At 42.8% G+C, this 18077-nt stretch overlaps 1 protein-coding gene across 1 annotated transcript in view; it reads right to left on the bottom strand.

Moving 5' to 3' along the window:
- LOC142099418 (extracellular serine/threonine protein kinase FAM20C-like) overlaps positions 1-16456 on the bottom strand; it is a 105980-nt gene extending 89524 nt beyond the window's left edge. The window contains exon 1 of the mRNA XM_075182838.1: positions 15875-16456. Coding sequence (XP_075038939.1) covers positions 15875-16305 — 431 coding nt within the window. The 5' untranslated portion in view covers positions 16306-16456. The remainder of the gene's footprint in view (positions 1-15874) is intronic.
- Positions 16457-18077: the final 1621 nt, after the last annotated feature.

Raw genomic sequence — 18077 nt, forward strand, 5'->3', positions numbered from 1 at the left:
GTAAGGTTCTACACAGTATTCTCTAAAACTGGCTTGTGTGTTTGAGCTATATCTTAGTTTCAGAGTGTTCTATTTGACAGGAAAGTAACCCCAAACCCATAAGTAACATACATAACACATGGCCATACATTGACTTAGCAGACCCACACATTTGATGCTTACAAACGTCATTATTGTATGCAGCACACACACTTGACAGTTACATTTTAGTGCTGAAAACACTATAGATACTTACATTTGTCAACAGCCTTCACCATGGCAACATGCACCAACTCCAATGGAAAGTGCTATGGCACTGAGGCCAGCACAATCGGCCTGATGGTAGAAACAGCCTGTATATATAAAAACACAAACAAAGTATCTCAATGTGGACTTCTCAACACTGTATGTGCTGCACAATAACATATAAACCTCACATGCCTGACTGACCAGTGTTAGGCTACAATTTCAATACAAATAATTGGCATTAACAGTTTGACACTAGGGGACATTTACATACTAGACCATTCTGCCCTTTAGTTAAATAGCTAATCCAAGCAGCAAATGTGCAATGTTTTTTACTGTACAAACTGTACTCTACATTTCAACGCAAGGACGTTGATGTAGGCACATTAGCCAGTAGTTGAAATCATACACATTAAGGTGCATTTCACAAAAAACACTGACGTTAAACTTTGAGGCATTTAACGAGACATCCAACACACAATTGAAAACTTACAGGTTGTCATTGATTTAACTATTAGGACACATGTAACACATTTCACTACCACACCAGCCCTTGTATATTTCTATCCACATTTGGACTCGCCATACATTAGTGATTCATATTTTGAGTAAGCTTGGTCATTATTACAGCAGAGAGCATTGTTGTTTAAAATTAAACAGTTCCAAAAACTCATTTACCTCAAAAGTATCTCTCCACCACATACTGCCTGAAGTTGGAGCAACGCCCTGCCTCACGAGGGGGGTTCTCACGGTCTTCCTCCTCTTCCACCTCCTCCTCCTCCTCCTCTGCCTCATTCACCCCAGCAAACTCGTCCATGGCCCCTGGAGCCCCACTCCGGATGGCAATATTATGGAACACCACACAGAGAGCGATGATCTTACAGGCTTTCCTCATCTCATACATGAGGACACCACCAGACCGGTCAAGGCATCGAAATCGCACCATAAGAACTCCAAACGCCCTATTAATGACCAATCTGGTGGCCATATGAGCCGAGTTATAGGCCTCCTCCTTCTCTGTGTGTGGGTTCAAGATGGGAGTAAAGAGCTAAGGGCATGAGGGATACGCATTGTCTCCTATGTAAGATGAGAGGAAAGACATAAGAAACAACAAAAATACTATTTAAGAGTAATAATAGACCTGCATCAATATCCAAACATACTAAAATATGAGTCATAGTTTTAGTCTATGCTAAATAGTAAGGTTAATGAGTCATAATACTGTATAATTACCATCCTATGAAAACTAACAATGTCTAATAATGGCGTCAAACCAAAGTGCACTCCAGATTTTCAGTATTACGCTTTACACAAAACTAATACTTACACACCTGCCAGTGTACACTTTTCCCAGGACACATAACTTGTTAGGTCTGTTTGAGTAATTGACCTACATTACCATTAAATCTCCAAAATGTGGTCTAATTTCTATAAGTACTGTATAGTTGGGCCAACTATAAATACAAGGCACATGCACTATATAACACATTGTGTAACAGTAACATCTCATGAACAATATTATATTTACAAAAACTATCTTTGAAATACATTTTTACTAACAAATTCAACTTGACAGATCCAATATATTCTAATAATTACCAAGAAGCCATGCATCTCCATGTGGCCTGATACTCCCTTGCCTCTGTTGCAATCTTTGCCACAACTCTGAATTACGAAATGCATAGGAGTCATTGATACTCCACCCCTTTTCGCAACCAGGTTACGAATCTGGAGAGACGAGTCACATACGGCCTGGACATTAATTGAGTGGAAATGCTTGCGGTTCATCAAAGCCGAAGCATTTCCACTCACCGGGACCAGCGCCACATGCGTCCCATCTACTGCCCCTATGACGTGCAGAAAGCCAGCTATGGTGGCAAACTGCTGCTTAATCCGCACAAGAGACACCTCGTCAAGTGGCAGATGGATAAACTGGCGGAGCCACGACAGGAATGCCCTTAGCACAACCTCCAGCACGCGGCTGAAGGTGGTCTGGGACATACCTGCCGCGACCCCCACTGTCGTCTGGAACGAACCAGAGGCACAGAAGGGCAGTACCGCCACAAGTTTGGTTAAAGGCGGTACTGCTGTTGGGATGTTGCGCATTAGCTCAAGGTCACGCTGCACAATGTGCAGGGTATCCAAGATCACATGTGGAGGAAGCCGATAGCGACGGACAACCTCTGCATCAGACATTCCAAAGAGGCTGACACGTGGCCTGAAGAAACGCTCCCTCGGACGGCGATGTTGTCGTAGTTGCTGGTTTGGATGTGGCGGAGGAGCAGGCCCCCCGTGAAACAGATTGTGGTCCAACTCCAGGAGCCCCTGTATGTGTTGCAAAAGCCAGAGTTAACAAACCAAAAAGTAAGTGACACATTTCCACCTTGCTTTTTCTAACTTTGCCACAAATGATGCAACCAATACATACAATATAGTGGAAATTCATCCTCAAGCTTTTTGTGGCAAAGAACAGTCCATAATTATGGATTTTTACATAAGGAAAAAAAATAAAAAATTGGCATTTTTAAATAAAAACAGCCCTATTGAATGAACAAACAGCACCTTACCATATAGGAACACACCAAAGTGCATGCAAACGTGATAGTTACCATAGGCAAATCACCTTGTGCAAATCACATTAGTTACATAAAAATTGATAAGGTGTAATCAGTTATGGATTGTGCAACACAACACAAAATACAGAGTGTTAAGCATATAGTGTAGAATAGATTTATGGGAAAAAAAATAAAAAAATAAACACCATTGAAAACGCACTAAAACACCACTAAAAATACAGCATGCCCCTTATTAGTGCCAAACCCAATACATTTTTATATGTTATTAAATGTTGCCATTCTATACTTACCACACACACACACACACACACAGACGCAACGTTTGACAGAAATCTCAGCTAAATCAGATCAAATACACAGTTGACCTCAAAAATCTGTTGGGGGGAGTCAGCAGGTAACAAATCAAGTCAGAAAGAGGGATCAAAATTAGTCTATTCACTACATTAAAGAGGTCTGTATGCAGTCCCTCATCAAAGTAAACACAGTGCCGGAAAGATTCTAACTCCAAAGGTTAACAAGCACTTTACATCTAACATCCAAAAGTAATCCTCTAACATAGTTTGTTAACCCCTTTCAGTAGCAAGTGAAGTTACATAAAACATATAGTATGAATGAGAAATAGAATACAGCGCTTACACACACCTTGAGAAAGTCACCTAGGTGACGAAAGGCGTTGGCAACCAATCAGGCACCACTTCCAGTACCGGACTTCCGGTTTACACGTGTGCGTTCCAGAACGCACGCCAAATCACTGACGTATACTCTCATTACAGCTCCGTGAACATCACGGAAAACGGACTATTGGTCCACTCCAATCAGAACTATCTCAGAGGTCTGCCACATCTGAATATCCATCATCTTTTTCATACAGATGGGAATCTATCCTGGACTTTCAAAATCGCAAGTATAGACATTGGTCTTACGTATTCAACAGAACTTTGCCTCTGTATATTGTGTCAGTATATGTGATACATGCATTGGACATTTGTTCTCAATCGGTGTGATAATCTCACTCTATCAACCATTGTGTGCTTATTTGTATTCTGCATAATATTTTTATTTGTGTGATAAACTTGATGTTTTAATACCCTGTATTATTCATTACACTCATATAGGTTAAAGCACTGTATTCTATTTGTCATTGGTAACATATACAGGTTGGACTTTCCTGTCAATATCAGCTGCTAAACCTATTAACATTTCCCGTTAGTGCGCTCCTCTCTCTGCCACTATGTAGTATGAATGGCCTTTCTAGCTCTCCAACACATAGCAATGCTTTGATAAGTAATTAAACATTCTGAAGGTTGACACAGGTACAGCAGTAAACGGCTTGAAATTTGTCAATTTGCAGTCTACTCACCTAGACCACTGAAACTCCCAACAGCACTGAATTTCGACAAAGGCGTTTTTAACTACCACTGTGATTAGAGAATGATATGCCGGTGAGTACGCCGGACGTCATTACGAGCACACAGGTGCGTTCCGAGTGACTGAGTGTGTTTGGTTAGAAAAGCTATCTGGCATGTTTGCAAAGTGTATTCATTGTATGGTAAGTGTATTTTGTAACGATTATTCACATATTTGACAAATGAGCTTAGCTGTTTGTGTTGTTCAAAGATCATGATTTAATCAGTGTACATTTGAAAGGTATGTTAGAGAACATATTTGCCATTTGGTGTAGACGATAATGTGGTTGTTAGGTATTCCAACCATCAATGCTAAGGTCTGAAGTTCGAGCCCACAAGTCAACCTTTAGTACAAAGTGGTAATAAGAGCCTTCTGTAAGTGTCCAGGTTTGCATTTGCGATCATTCATTGTTTCTCTTTTAGTATTTACAGCTCTGCAGGTTTTGAAAAACAGTCTTTTGTGTGTGTGTGTGTGTGTGTGTGTAGGGTGATCTACTTGATTGCATGTTATCCCTCATGTTGATAATAATAAATGCCAAATCAAACAGTAAACAGGAACAAGACAGACAAGCAGCTGAACCTAATAAGTTGATTGCAAACACTTTTAGGATTCATCCACTAATGAGAGTGGTGTAATTTCCAAAATGTCCCCCAAACCCTTTGACCCGAAAGTGTCCTAAATGGTCAATGAAATGTTTTACCCACACTTAAAATACTGGTGTGATTTTATTTTTTCAACGTTACACAGTGCATATCCCAAGGAGTGCCATCTCTAATCATTTATCGTGAAATGATTGTCATTATCCCTACCTATAAATCCCAAAACTTGGCCCTAGCTAAGGTTGCTGGTCTGTATTTCATTCTATGCTATTGACATCATTTTGAGATCACTTGCTAATTGGTGTAGGGGTTAGAGAATGCACCTTTGCAAACTCAAAACCTGCAAAGTTCAATTCCTCCCCAACACTCTTGTGCATGTGTGTCACGTTTTGCACTCTGCAGCTGCTGTCTGCAGTGACTCTATTGGATTTGGTATGCTTTCCACTTGTAGTACCACTGCCCACCAAAGGGGCCACTGTGCTACTTGATTATTCTCCTTGATCACTGGGAGTGGTTTCAGCTGCATGAGGCCTATTTATACCTGCCTGCTTCAAACAGTCTGGGCCAGATCATCAGGTCATTCTGAGGAGCATTCCCTGTGCTCAGCTTCTATCTGCTATCTGGACTCCTGCATATTTCTTCGTTGAAATCCACTATTTGCTGTTACCTGTGTCCTGGACTCCTGCATCTTCAACCATTATACCTGGTACTTGTAGTTCTACGCTGCCTGTTGAAATCCACTATTTGCTGTTACCTGTGTCCTGGACTCCTGCATCTTCAACCATTATACCTGGTACTTGTAGTTCTACGCTGCCTGTTGAAATCCACTATTTGCTGTTACCTGTGTCCTGGACTCCTGCATCTTTAACCATTATACCTGGTACTTGTAGTTCTATGCTGCCTGTTGAAATCTACTATTGCAGTTACCTGTTTCTCATCTGCATTTTGAACTGTCTCATGAGTTACCTTGTCATCTCTGTTTATTAATAAACTCATTAAAACCACTTATCTCCTCTCCGTGGTCATACCTGGGAAATCCTGACAGTATGATCTGGCCCTAAAACCAAGCCTGCTGCACGGCTTTCATCTCTTTTGGAAAGGATTTCCAGGGAAGTGACCTACTCCGTTTTCAACATTAAGACTATGGCTGCTATTTCCTCAGAAAATTCCCTGTTCCAGTTGCTCCAAGTGGACATTCTTCAACTTCGCACTCAAATAGCTCAAGTATCTTCCTTGCTGAACCAAGTGCTTAAGCAACTTCCAGTTTCCACCCCTAATACATCCTGCTGTAAGGAGTCTAACTATGCTGCTAACATTTCATTACCAAATTTGTCTGCCTTTGACTCTCTGCAAGCAGTACCTCCCAATATTCCTGTAACAAATTCCAGGTTTTCAGGTGCTCCACGCCCTCACCTGACCGAAGAGGAGCGATGGCGCAGGATGACCCACAAACTGTGTCTTTACTGTGCCAGTGATGTACATTTTTTACAGGATTGCCCGCTCCGTAGACTCCGACCATCTTCAACCTCTATCTCCAGCTCTAAATTACAAGCTTCTGTCTTCATTCCAGACATGTTATCTGCTCCCATGAGAACCCAGGTTCCCCAGTTCAACCCAGAGGGGGCGCTGCCCTTAAAGTCTGCTCCAGGGGGGGCGCTGCCCTTAAAGTCTGCTCCAGAGGGGGCGCTGCCCTTAAAGTCTGCTCCAGAGGGGGCGCTGCCCTTAAAGACTTCTCCAGAGGGGGCGCTGCCCTTAAAGACTTCTCCAGAGGGGGCGCTGCCCTTAAAGTCTGCTCCAGGGGGGGCGCTGCCCTTAAAGTCTGCTCCAGAGGGGGCGCTGCCCTTAAAGTCTGCTCCAGAGGGGACGCTGCCCTTAAAGACTTCTCCAGAGGGGGCGCTGCCCCTCCAGTCTGCTCCAGAGGGGGCGCTGCCCTTCCCGTCTGCTCCAGAGGGGGCGCTGCCCTTCCCGTCTGCTCCAGAGGGGGCGCTGCCCTTCCCGTCTGCTCCAGAGGGGGCGCTGCCCTTCCCGTCTGCTCCAGAGGGGGCGCTGCGCATCCCGTCTGCTCCAGAGGGGGCGCTGCGCATCCCGTCTGCTCCAGAGGGGGCGCTGCCCTTCCCGTCTGCTCCAGAGGGGGCGCTGCCCTTCCCGTCTGCTCCAGAAGAGTTGCCAGTCCATGCGGTCCAGCCCGAGTTGCCAGTCCATGCGGTCCAGCCCGAGTTGCCACTTGGTGCTGTCTGCCCTCAGGCTTCTCAAAGTGCTGTCTGCCCTCAGGCTTCTCAAAGTGCTGTCTGCCCTCAGGCTTCTCAAAGTGCTGTCTGCCCTCAGGCTTCTCAAAGTGCTGTCTGCCCTCAGGCTTCTCAAAGTGCTGTCTGCCCTCAGGCTTCTCAAAGTGCTGTCCCTGCCAGGCCTGCCGCCCAGTCTGGGCCTGCTCCCAAGTCTGTGGCCCAGTCCGGGCCTGCTCCCAAGTCTGCCGCCCAATCCGGGTGCCCTGCCAAGTCATCTGCCCAGTATGGATTGTCTTCTGCCAAGGGGGTCCTACCCAAGTCCCAAGGGATGTATGTTCAACCCGAGCTGGCCGAGTCTCATGCTAATTCGAATTCACCTTCTGTTCAAGTCTTCCAACCACCTACTTTCAATGGGGATATTCAGCAATTTCGTGCTCTTATTAAATTCTGTATATCCTATTTTCCCTCTGTATCCAACCTCCTTGATACTCAACGAAAGCAAGTGTTTTACATGTTGGCCAACTTTACAGGGGAAGCTCTGGAATGGGCAGAGCCCTTAATTGAAACCCAAGATCCCATTCTGTCTGATTTACAGCTTTTTACTGAGGCCGTGATCAAAGAATTTACACCAGCACCTGCTATTCTCACTCCCAGTGCTTCATCTATGCCACATGTTCTATCTCCAGCTACTCCCACTTTGAGATTATCGTTTTCTTCACTCCATTTCCAGCAACCCTCTAAAAACCATAAAAAGAAAGTGAAGAGGAAGAAGAAGAAGAAAGATTCTCCTGGATCTCAACTCCCCTGTGGTGTGGTTTCTATACCCTTCCCGTCCTTGCATGAAGACTTCTCAAATACATGCCCAATTCTGGACTATGACTCTGACTTTTCTGACCATTTCTAGTATTTGGGCGTCTGGAATCCGCCCTTTAAGGAGGGGGTACTGTCACGATTTGCACTCTGCAGCTGCTGTCTGCAGTGACTCTATTGGATTTGGTATGCTTTCCACTTGTAGTACCACTGCCCACCAAAGGGGCCACTGTGCTACTTGATTATTCTCCTTGATCACTGGGAGTGGTTTCAGCTGCATGAGGCCTATTTATACCTGCCTGCTTCAAACAGTCTGGGCCAGATCATCAGGTCATTCTGAGGAGCATTCCCTGTGCTCAGCTTCTATCTGCTATCTGGACTCCTGCATATTTCTTCGTTGAAATCCACTATTTGCTGTTACCTGTGTCCTGGACTCCTGCATCTTCAACCATTATACCTGGTACTTGTAGTTCTACGCTGCCTGTTGAAATCTACTATTGCAGTTACCTGTTTCTCATCTGCACTTTGAACTGTCTCATGAGTTACCTTGTCATCTCTGTTTATTAATAAACTCATTATAATCACTTATCTCCTCTCCGTGGTCATACCTGGGAAATCCTGACAATGTGTAATCACTAATTTTCTACTTCGTATCTATGTATTAAGATCTAAAGTGTCTCTATTGTAAAAGTTAGCTATCTCTATTTTCTACCACTTCTGCCGATCAAAGTGACAATGTAGCAGTAGAAATCTGAGTATCGTTTCTTAGCAATTTGGTTTACATACAATAGGAAAGATGTGTAGATACAAGACCCGTTTTACATTGAATATAAATGACAGATTTTGTGGTTTAGCCAAAAGTTTCCAATACATATATTATGCTTTAACTCAATGTAAAAGTGAGAAAGGCCTTACTCAGGATACGAGAATGTTTTTGTGCATACCTTTTTCGTCCATTACGGCAGCCGGAATGGATGGGGAATGCACTCAGCACTCCATGCCGGGAGTGAAGTGCCCTCAGCACTCCATTCCGGCAGCCGGAATGGCTAGGGAATGATAGTAGAGAAGATATCTGCGTAGCATACGAAAATGCAGTGTACAGGCCTATAAAAGCCAGGCATCTTTACTGAAGACCCAGGAAGCAGCAGAGTGCGCTTTATTAAGCTACCTAATTCCGCAGTTCCGGCATTCCGGCAGTTCCGGATTGAACCCAAAGGGCCAAAATATCATCAAACATCTTACACTTGACAGTGGCATTTCTTAGAAAGGTGTCTGAAAGGAAAAGAGGCTTCGTTTACACAAACGTACTAATGGAACATTTGTAATTTATATATATATAATATATATATACAAATAAATGTAAACATTTTTTAAAAAATTAAAATTCCTAAAAATGTCTGTATTGATATGTATATATGTTGTGCATAATTCTTTGTGCATTTTAAATGCGCAGGATACATTTATAGTAGTTTAATAGTTGTTTTAGCTAACTGTTTTGGACTTTAACATGACCCTGAGCTTCCTTAACTTTTAGCAAGGATTTGAGCCATGAGTGACGTCAGTTTCCCGTAAACACACAGAGGGAACAACTACTGTTCTTAAGTTAAAATCCATAACGCCTACTTTACTCAAGTGATCTCTCATCTCCGCCCAGTCTGCGCCCACTCTCCTCCCATTCCCACCCCTTTCTTCTCAAGTGGTCAGCCACCATTGCAACACCATCGCAAATGTATTTGCGATGGAGTTTGAGTTTGAGTTGCCTTTGAGTGCCGCATCTGCTCTGTTTACGCAGCGTATCTGGTATTTTACGCTGCTCAACTCTCGTTTTCGTGCATGCACAGAGACGATTACCGGATTATACACATACGTATGCGTTTGCGTACCTTGATGAATTGGGCCCTAGAATCTAATTGGTTGCTACAGGCAACATCTTCACATTTTCAAACCTGCATTGTAGTAAATATACCCACTGATGTTATTTGTTTGGCATACATTAAAAATTGTATACATTTCATACATGTCACATTTTCCCAAACTTACACTTTATGAAACTTACTCATCATTTTTGCATGTTTTCATGTCTTCCATTTCAAAGTTAATAACACTTTGAAAACTCAAGCAAATATGTTTTATTTTGGTACCATAACTATACGTGTGTGTGTGTGTGTGTGTGTGTGTATATATATATATGTGTATATATGTGTATATATATATGTGTATATATATATATATATGTATAAACTACTTTCAGATAATTAACTAAACCCAAACATTATGCAGCTTAATTTATTTTGTGATGTGTAATGTATAAATAGATAAGAAATATGTGCACTTAATACTGTAATAGTTTATATGTAATAATATATATGTAATGTTTTGGATTTAGTTGAGCATTTTTTTATTTTTTAAAATAAAGTTTTAAATGTTTCTATTTTTAAGTCTTTGGTTTGGTAAAGCATGGGTTAACATGCAATTCCAAAGACTTGGGGCTAGATTTATTAAAAGTAATTTTGGAGAAACCACTTTCGCCTATTCAGTGACAAATGGCAGGGGAGAGGATGCTGGGTCCCAGGCACTGCCGAATTAGAAAGAAGAAAAGACAGAAGAAATAGAAGAAAGAAAGTCAAGTATGGTAAGTAAAGAAACGGAGGGGAATAGTGATAAACAGCAATGGAGAGGCAAAAGAGAAGGAGGGGGCAGGGTGAAGATGCAGAGGGGGTAGAGTGAGGATGCAGAGGGGGCACAGAGAGTGTAGATGCAGAGGAAGTGCAGAGAGTGTGGATGCAGAGGGGGCACTGAGAGTGTGGATGCAGAGAGGGCACTGAGAGTGTGGATGCAGAGGGGCACTGAGAGTGTGGATGCAGAGGGGGCACCACAGAGAGTGAACAGTGGCAGCTTACGGGGACTCGTCCCGCAGGTGAGTCCCCCAATGGGACGAGTCCCCGTAGGCTGCCGCTGTCCTCGTATTGGCAGCATTTTTTTTGTTCGGTCGGAGCGGTGAGCCAATCAGGGCTCACCTCCCGGCCATTTGAATCCTTGGCGCAAGCCAATCCTGACTCGTTGTGTCGACGCAGCGTGATGTTGACGGCGCACTGCCGTATATTTAAGCTGGCGCGCACCGCCATCTGGACTCCACCAGCGGAGAGAGAAGAAGAAGGACGTGGACTGGAGAGCGGCGTGATGAAGCACAGAAGAAGATGGCGGAAAGCACCAGCGGCAGCTGAGAGCCCTTATCAGAGCTGAGAGCGACTCTGCCATCTGAGATCTGCAAGATCAAGCCCTGAAGACTGCGGCAGAGCCTGGAAGCAGCGGCAGTTGGGGAAGCTCCAGGAGAAGATCCCCGAAGACCAGGGAAGCAGGTAGGGCCCTTCTGGACACCACCTCTACCGGGCCCCCGCCCGCAAACCACCCTACTGCATAAGGGTACAAGGCACTGGGCATGGTCGGGCACTAGGCCTGTGGCAGCAAATAAAGGGCACAAGGCCCTAGTCGGTGGGCATAAGGCCCTGCAGTTTGTGGGGCAGAAAGCCCTTAGGCAGAGGGGATTAAAGTCCAGTAAAGGGCATAAGGTCTAGTAGGCCTCCAGACACCAGGCTCTTACAGGTGAGAGCCCTGAGTAGAAAGGACACAGGCCCATAGGGGAGTGTTTTCCATTTACAGCCTTCCAGATACTGTAACAAAGTGTAGTAATTGAGCCTGTGTGGTGAAGTACAGTATTGTGCATTGTGTTTGGTGATGCTGTGTGCATTTATTTACAGGTGCAAGACGTCAGGCTCCCATTAAAGGTAGGTGCTTGTTTCCTTACTGTTTTCCTGTGCTTTTCTGTGTCTGTGGGGACAAGGGGTAGTTAGAGCATACACCCAGCTAATTAGAACACACAGTAGTTTACCCCGTCCCGTAGCTCCCCGGGTTACAAAGGAATTCCTGAGGCAGTGATTGGACACCTCACTGGCAGTGCAGCACAGCCCTTTTGAGTTCCGGCAGGGTCCCTGGTGGTTCCAGATTGGGCAGTGTTCCACTTGGGTGAAAGCGACCGTCTCGAGTTCTGGTGGTGGCCACTGGCGGTTCCAAGCGGAAGCTGCTACTCTGGTGGCGCGTTGCTCCAGTGAGCCCCGGTCGTGCAGGTGGCGACTGGTTCTTGGGATTCTGTGAGTGACCCCATAGTGAGAAGATAGTCTTCTCTGTATGACCTGGGCGAGGGACAGGGTCAGTCCCGGAGTAGAAGGTTGACACGGGCTGGTGTTCTCTGTAGGTAGAGGGAAATGGTTTAGGGAGAACACTACATCCAGTTTCTGGCTAATTTGCATACCAGACCATTAGTTGTTTGTTGTAGGGTCAGGGCGCCTGTTGTTAGCTAGTGCCAGTTGTGTGGGTGGTACATTTTAGCCTCACTTGTAGAGTAGAGGGAGGCTGTGTTGTTTTCTGTCTTCCACAGGTGATGGAGAGAAGTAGGAGAGCAGGGACCGGGAGTTGGAGTGCCCGGGTGAGTATAACGCTCTAATATTTCTTCTGGTTAGGCCCTCACAGACAGGTGAGTGGAGTATTTGGGGCGGGACTGTTCCTGGTCCCAAATACTTGTAGCCCAGCGCCCTTGGCAAGAGCAAAGCGAGGTGTTGGCAAACGGGGCTGAGTGAAGGTCTCTTCTCCTTGCCGTAGCCTCGGACAGTCCTTTTCTGGTAGGCACGGGTCTAAATCTCTGTTTCCTCCCTAGGGCCAAGGCTGGTGAGCTGACAGAGGTCCCACCGCTGGGAAAGGAAGCAGCAAGGCGCTTCATAGTCATCCACGTGAATTGGGTAAGTTCCTGAAGCATTAGAAAGGGGTTTGTCGCCTATGTGGCACTCTCCCCCGCAGGGTTCTTACAGATGCAGAGGGGCACAGAGACTGTGGATGCAGAGGGGCACAGAGAGTGTGGATGCAGAGGGGTACAGAGAGTGTAAAAGAGAGACGAAACAAAGGATCTCACACTATCAGACTATTCAACAACCATGAGGTGTGAATGCTGTATAAAACTAAGTCACAAACTTAACAATCCCAAAACGAATTGAGAGCAGAGCATTGAGACCACTTGATCTCATACACCACAACGTGTGTAGCCCAATGAAAGTGCCACCAGGAGGAACAGATAGATTGTGACTTTCACTGATGACTACTTTAGGCATACAGTCACTTACCAGATACAAAGCAAAGATTAAGCACCGGAGAATGTAACAATAACTAGAAATACATTTCAAAGCAATTCACTTGTATTTTATAGCGACAATGGAGATGAATTCACAGGACATAAAATAAAACATTCAACATATCTGAAAAATATTGAGGCAGTCGCAATGACAGCCACTTATTTACAAATCAGACTACTCTCCTGAACAGTATTGAAAACTCTGTTTGAACTATGACATGGCAAGAAACCTAATATAAAACATATTAGCATTTTTGGGTGTACAGCATTTTTCCACAGAATGATACTGTAAACTGCAGAACTGGGCAGTGGAAAGGATTCTTGTTGGGTAAACAAATGTTCCAAAGAATATGAATCTTAAATCCAAAAATAGAAAAAGTAGCAACTGTGTGACATTTCTTGAGGAACTGAGAAATGAAGTGATGATCCCTGCAGATCTAGATAAAGCAGAGCAAGGTAATTCCAAACACACAAACAATACAGCCACTGAACAAGAGATCAGTGGGAAACCAGGTACCAAAGATGAAGACATGCAGGAGTGCACGGCAGATGAAGTAATGTGCTCAAGCAGAGAAAAGAAAGGCAAAACACCTGTGCACCTCTCGTATAAAGCTAACGCAGTCAATATACATGAACCCACGTCCTGGGAAGAAAAGGATAGAAGTGGCATAAGAAGAAATGAACTCCATGTATGACATTCAGACATGGACATTGAACTGTCAGCAGGAATACGAACCATAGGCTGCAAAAGGACATTCAAAGTCAAATAAAAACAAATGTAAATATTGAATGATATAATACCAGATTAGTAGCAAAATGGTATTCTCAAAAATATGGAGAGGACTATGATGAAACATTTGCTCCAGTAGTAAAACATACTACAATTAGAACTCTACTTACAGTAGCAGCCAAAAAAGGTATGCGAGTAAGACACTTTGATGTCATGACTGTTTTCTTGCATGGTGAGCTAAAGTAGGGGCGGACCTATATTTTTTCTTAGGGGCGGTGAGGAAGATTTAGCATAACCACGCCCTCATAGACTCTGGTTGGCCCCGCCCCCTTCATCACTTTCATTAGCTCTTTTGGCCGCCATTTAAAGGTATGTGAAGTGCTACAAGGGCGGGGGGATTGCCCCGATCGCCCCCCTCTGGATCCGGCACTGTGCTAAAGGAGGACAGTTACTTGGAACAGCAGCCAGGATTTAAAGATCTTCAGAGACTAGACCTAGTATGGAAACTCCAGAAAAGGATATATGGTCTGATGCAGGCAGCAAGGACCTGGAACACAACCTGGAACGCAAAAATAAAAAATGTGCTTGTACAGAAAGACTTTGTAAAAAGCAGAGCAGACCCTTGCTTATACACAAAAAGAATAACTACAGGTGCATTTATCTACTCATTTACGTGGATGATTTTATAATATATTTTGAGCAATAGTTTGATTATTTACAGATTCTGAACAAGGGTTTTGAAAAAACACACTACTTAGGCATCCAAATAGCGAGGGAAGAGTGTTGCAATTTCCTCCAAAATCAGAACCAAAAGATACAGGAAACCATTGCATTTAGGATGCAAGATGCAAAACCAGCAAGCACACCCATGGAAACACACTATGTAAAATAAATGAGCAACCAAGAAATCTGGTAATGACCAGACAATCACAAGTACAGAAAAGCAATAGGAAAAATATTTTATATTGCCACCGTTACCAGACCTAACATTAATACAGCAGTAGGAATTTGGAGTAGAATAATCTCCAAACCAAATCAGATGGCCTGGAAAACACATTAAAAGAGCCATATGTTACTTAAAGGGAATTATTAACCTATGACTTAAGCCAGGATGAACAGGTTCCTGCTGTGGAAGCACCGAACATGGATGAGGAACACTGTGTGAAACTGGGACCTGCTGTGATGGAGCAGGGGAAGGCTGGCACAGTATAGGTGGAAAGGTCTGTAGCTGACCTGAAAAAAAAAAGCTGACTAAAACTGTTGAGGCCAGTTGGTCGTGGGCATGGGGGTTTGGTGGAATGGACCAGAAAACTGGTGAAAATGTGACACAGAAGAGGAGAAAAACAATTGGCTCAAACGAGGAAAATATTGGGAATTATGCAAGCGCTCCAAGGTGGGCACCGTACTGTGGAGAAAAGCCGAGGGGGGAGCGAAAAGGGAATTGGCGAGCAGAGGAAGAAGGGGCAGGGACTGGGCAAACAGTGCATGGAGGGTAGCAGGTTGGCAATTAGGAAACTCAAGGTGATGGAAGAGGCGTTGGGAAGAAGGGGGAGTAGGGAAGCCACTTTGCTCCTTCCTGTTGTAATTCAGCAGAAACGTGTATTTTTTGGAGCACTTTGCAAAATCTAATAATAATAGTAATAAAAATGTAATCACTATCTACAATCTTTAATATACATAGCATTACTGGAAGAAAACACAAGGTGATTATTTTAGCATTAATCAGTAAATAGTACAGTATTAAGAATGCATTTTTCTAAGTGACTGCGAAAAGGATTAAATTGAACAAAATAAATTTGACTACTTTTCTTCTAGTTTTCTTCTTTGAGTGCATAGTGGGAATGCAACTTGAAGTGTGCCTGGTGGACCATCAAAATGCATTCATGCTAATTTAGCGCATTGTACAATGTAAATACAGTGCATTTTGGAAATAAGGTCCACTGCTAGCCAAAGATAGATATGTAAGAATAGAGTAGTCATAAACTGTAAAGTTCTGTATAGCTTGTTTATGCCCTGTAAAAGTTAAGCATGCAAGATACATATATTGCCAATATATGCTATACATTATATAACATTTCTGTAATATCAGGCTTAAGAGAGTTTATATTGAAAATGTTGCTCACCATTCATCACTCCCGCTCCCTTTCAATGTAAACCGTTCCTCTGCATTAACTCTAAAAAGTTTATCTTCATCCTTGACAACTGGCATTGGGGCATTATACAGAGGGTGCTGGAAAAGAGAGGCAAGCTTTGATCCTTGATATCTTGTCAATTCTTTAGGATTCACTTCAGAAGCCTTCACCTTTGGACTGGCATACAATGAAGATCCATTACTAGAACTAAAATCTTGCAAAGTTCTCACAACTGTTGACTTCCTAACCATGTGTGTTTTGGCTCTAGGGTGGTTTGCAAATGGACATGGACATAAAACTGTACTGGAAAAAGAGAAAACATCCAGAATAAAATGCATCATGAAGGTAAGGAAGAGAAGTGACAGGACCATCATCTTGAACCTCCTTTGGACTGAAAAATGTAGACACCGAATCATTTTCATCTTGCAATCTCACAGCAAGTCAAAAGAAACCTTTAATAATAAATCTTTTTAAGGGAGAATAAATAAATATAAGCTGGAGAAAGCAGCAGCTATTTGGGTTTCTCTCAACCTGCCATTACTAAGGATCCATAACTTGCAAAGTGGTGATGACTCCTGATGTAGACAGAAAGAGGATAACTTTTCATTGCAGAATTATTTGAGAGCTGTTTCAATAGAGAGATGGGTCACATTGAGAGAGAGAGCAAGGGTCAATCAATAAACGTAACTCCAGCCAATATTTCAATTGCAAGAATTTTGGCAGCATTACTTGCAAAGTAATATGGTAAAAGCAATGTCCATATAACTAAAATACTCAATAACCATTGTATAGACACACAGCTTTAGTTAATGTAATACAATTACACAAGTACAGATGTCTTACATTATGGGCCTCATTTAGAGCACAACAATTTTGTTGCACAAACGTAAATGTAAAAATTTGACTACAAAATTTTTGCTGCATTTTTATCTGTGTAATTGCACACATTTTCAGACACATACCGTTAAAAATACAGTGTAAACTGCCTTTTAAAAAAAGAGCATGAAACTTGTGCATAGTTCCAACCATATTCAAATGCAAGTGTTTGAACCTGGGTGTAAGTATGCTCTGGCTCTACGGTACTTGCCACATGTAGACACACACAACAGTCTGCAGTATACGCGCATGTGTATGTACAATATAAGGTCACATCAGAATGCATAAAAAAGTAACATAAAAGAAGACACCAACTCTTAACAGTATAATCAATATAGAAATATTTGTGTATATGTATATATATATATATATATGTGTGTGTGTGTGTGTGTGTGTGTGTGTATATATATATATATATATATATATATATATACTGCAATAATTGCGTAGGTTGTAGATATAACCAGAAAGCTACAACCATACCTATTACTAAAATCATATCCAGGAAAAACAAAGTAACATTCAGAATAAAAGACCAACTTAATTGTAATACTGAAGGCATTGTCTACATGCTTGAATGTCCTTGTGAACAATATGTAGGCTATACAAAAAGGAAACTTAAAATTAAAATTAGAATCACCAAAATAATCCAAAAGGTCTTGTGCTTACGGGCATTCAACATGTAACTAAAGACTGGAGAGGAGGGAAACATAATTCAAGATTTGAAACTAAATGGATATAAACATTATCACCAGTGAGACTTTGAAATGATAGCCATCAATGCATTAGATACAGAAAAAAGGGGCTCCTTGGTGAAGAGTATGGGTCAAAGACATTAGAGCTAAGTGAAGTTGCGGTGGATTTTCTTGAAAATCAAACTTTGTTTTGCCAAAGAGAACAAAATCTGAGTTCATTTTTACTTTGCCATTTCAGTTTATAAATAGAGATTGGTTTGTTTGAATCCATGACATAGTGTAAATTGATAATTATACAGGGACTTCTACATAAAACACTGTTCCAAACAAATTGCACTACATTCTTTGCACAAATGTGGAATCAGGCGGCTACTCAATGACACAGTTTTGAAAATTTCTCTGTATATATTTGTATAGATTATGTCATATTTGAACCACACAAACCAGAAACAGTTGTTGTGGATAATGCTTCTTTTGATGCACAGTGGTGAGAACAGGCACCAGCAGCTGCAGCAGGACTGTATGGGTTGAATCATTTTGTGTTGTTCTCTTTTACTATCAGTCCATGTTCTCTTGAATCAACTATAGGTTACTGCTACCCCAGGGGGGTTCTTCAGGCTGTA

This window comes from Mixophyes fleayi, chromosome 8 (assembly GCF_038048845.1).
Source record: "Mixophyes fleayi isolate aMixFle1 chromosome 8, aMixFle1.hap1, whole genome shotgun sequence".
NCBI lineage: Eukaryota > Metazoa > Chordata > Amphibia > Anura > Limnodynastidae > Mixophyes > Mixophyes fleayi.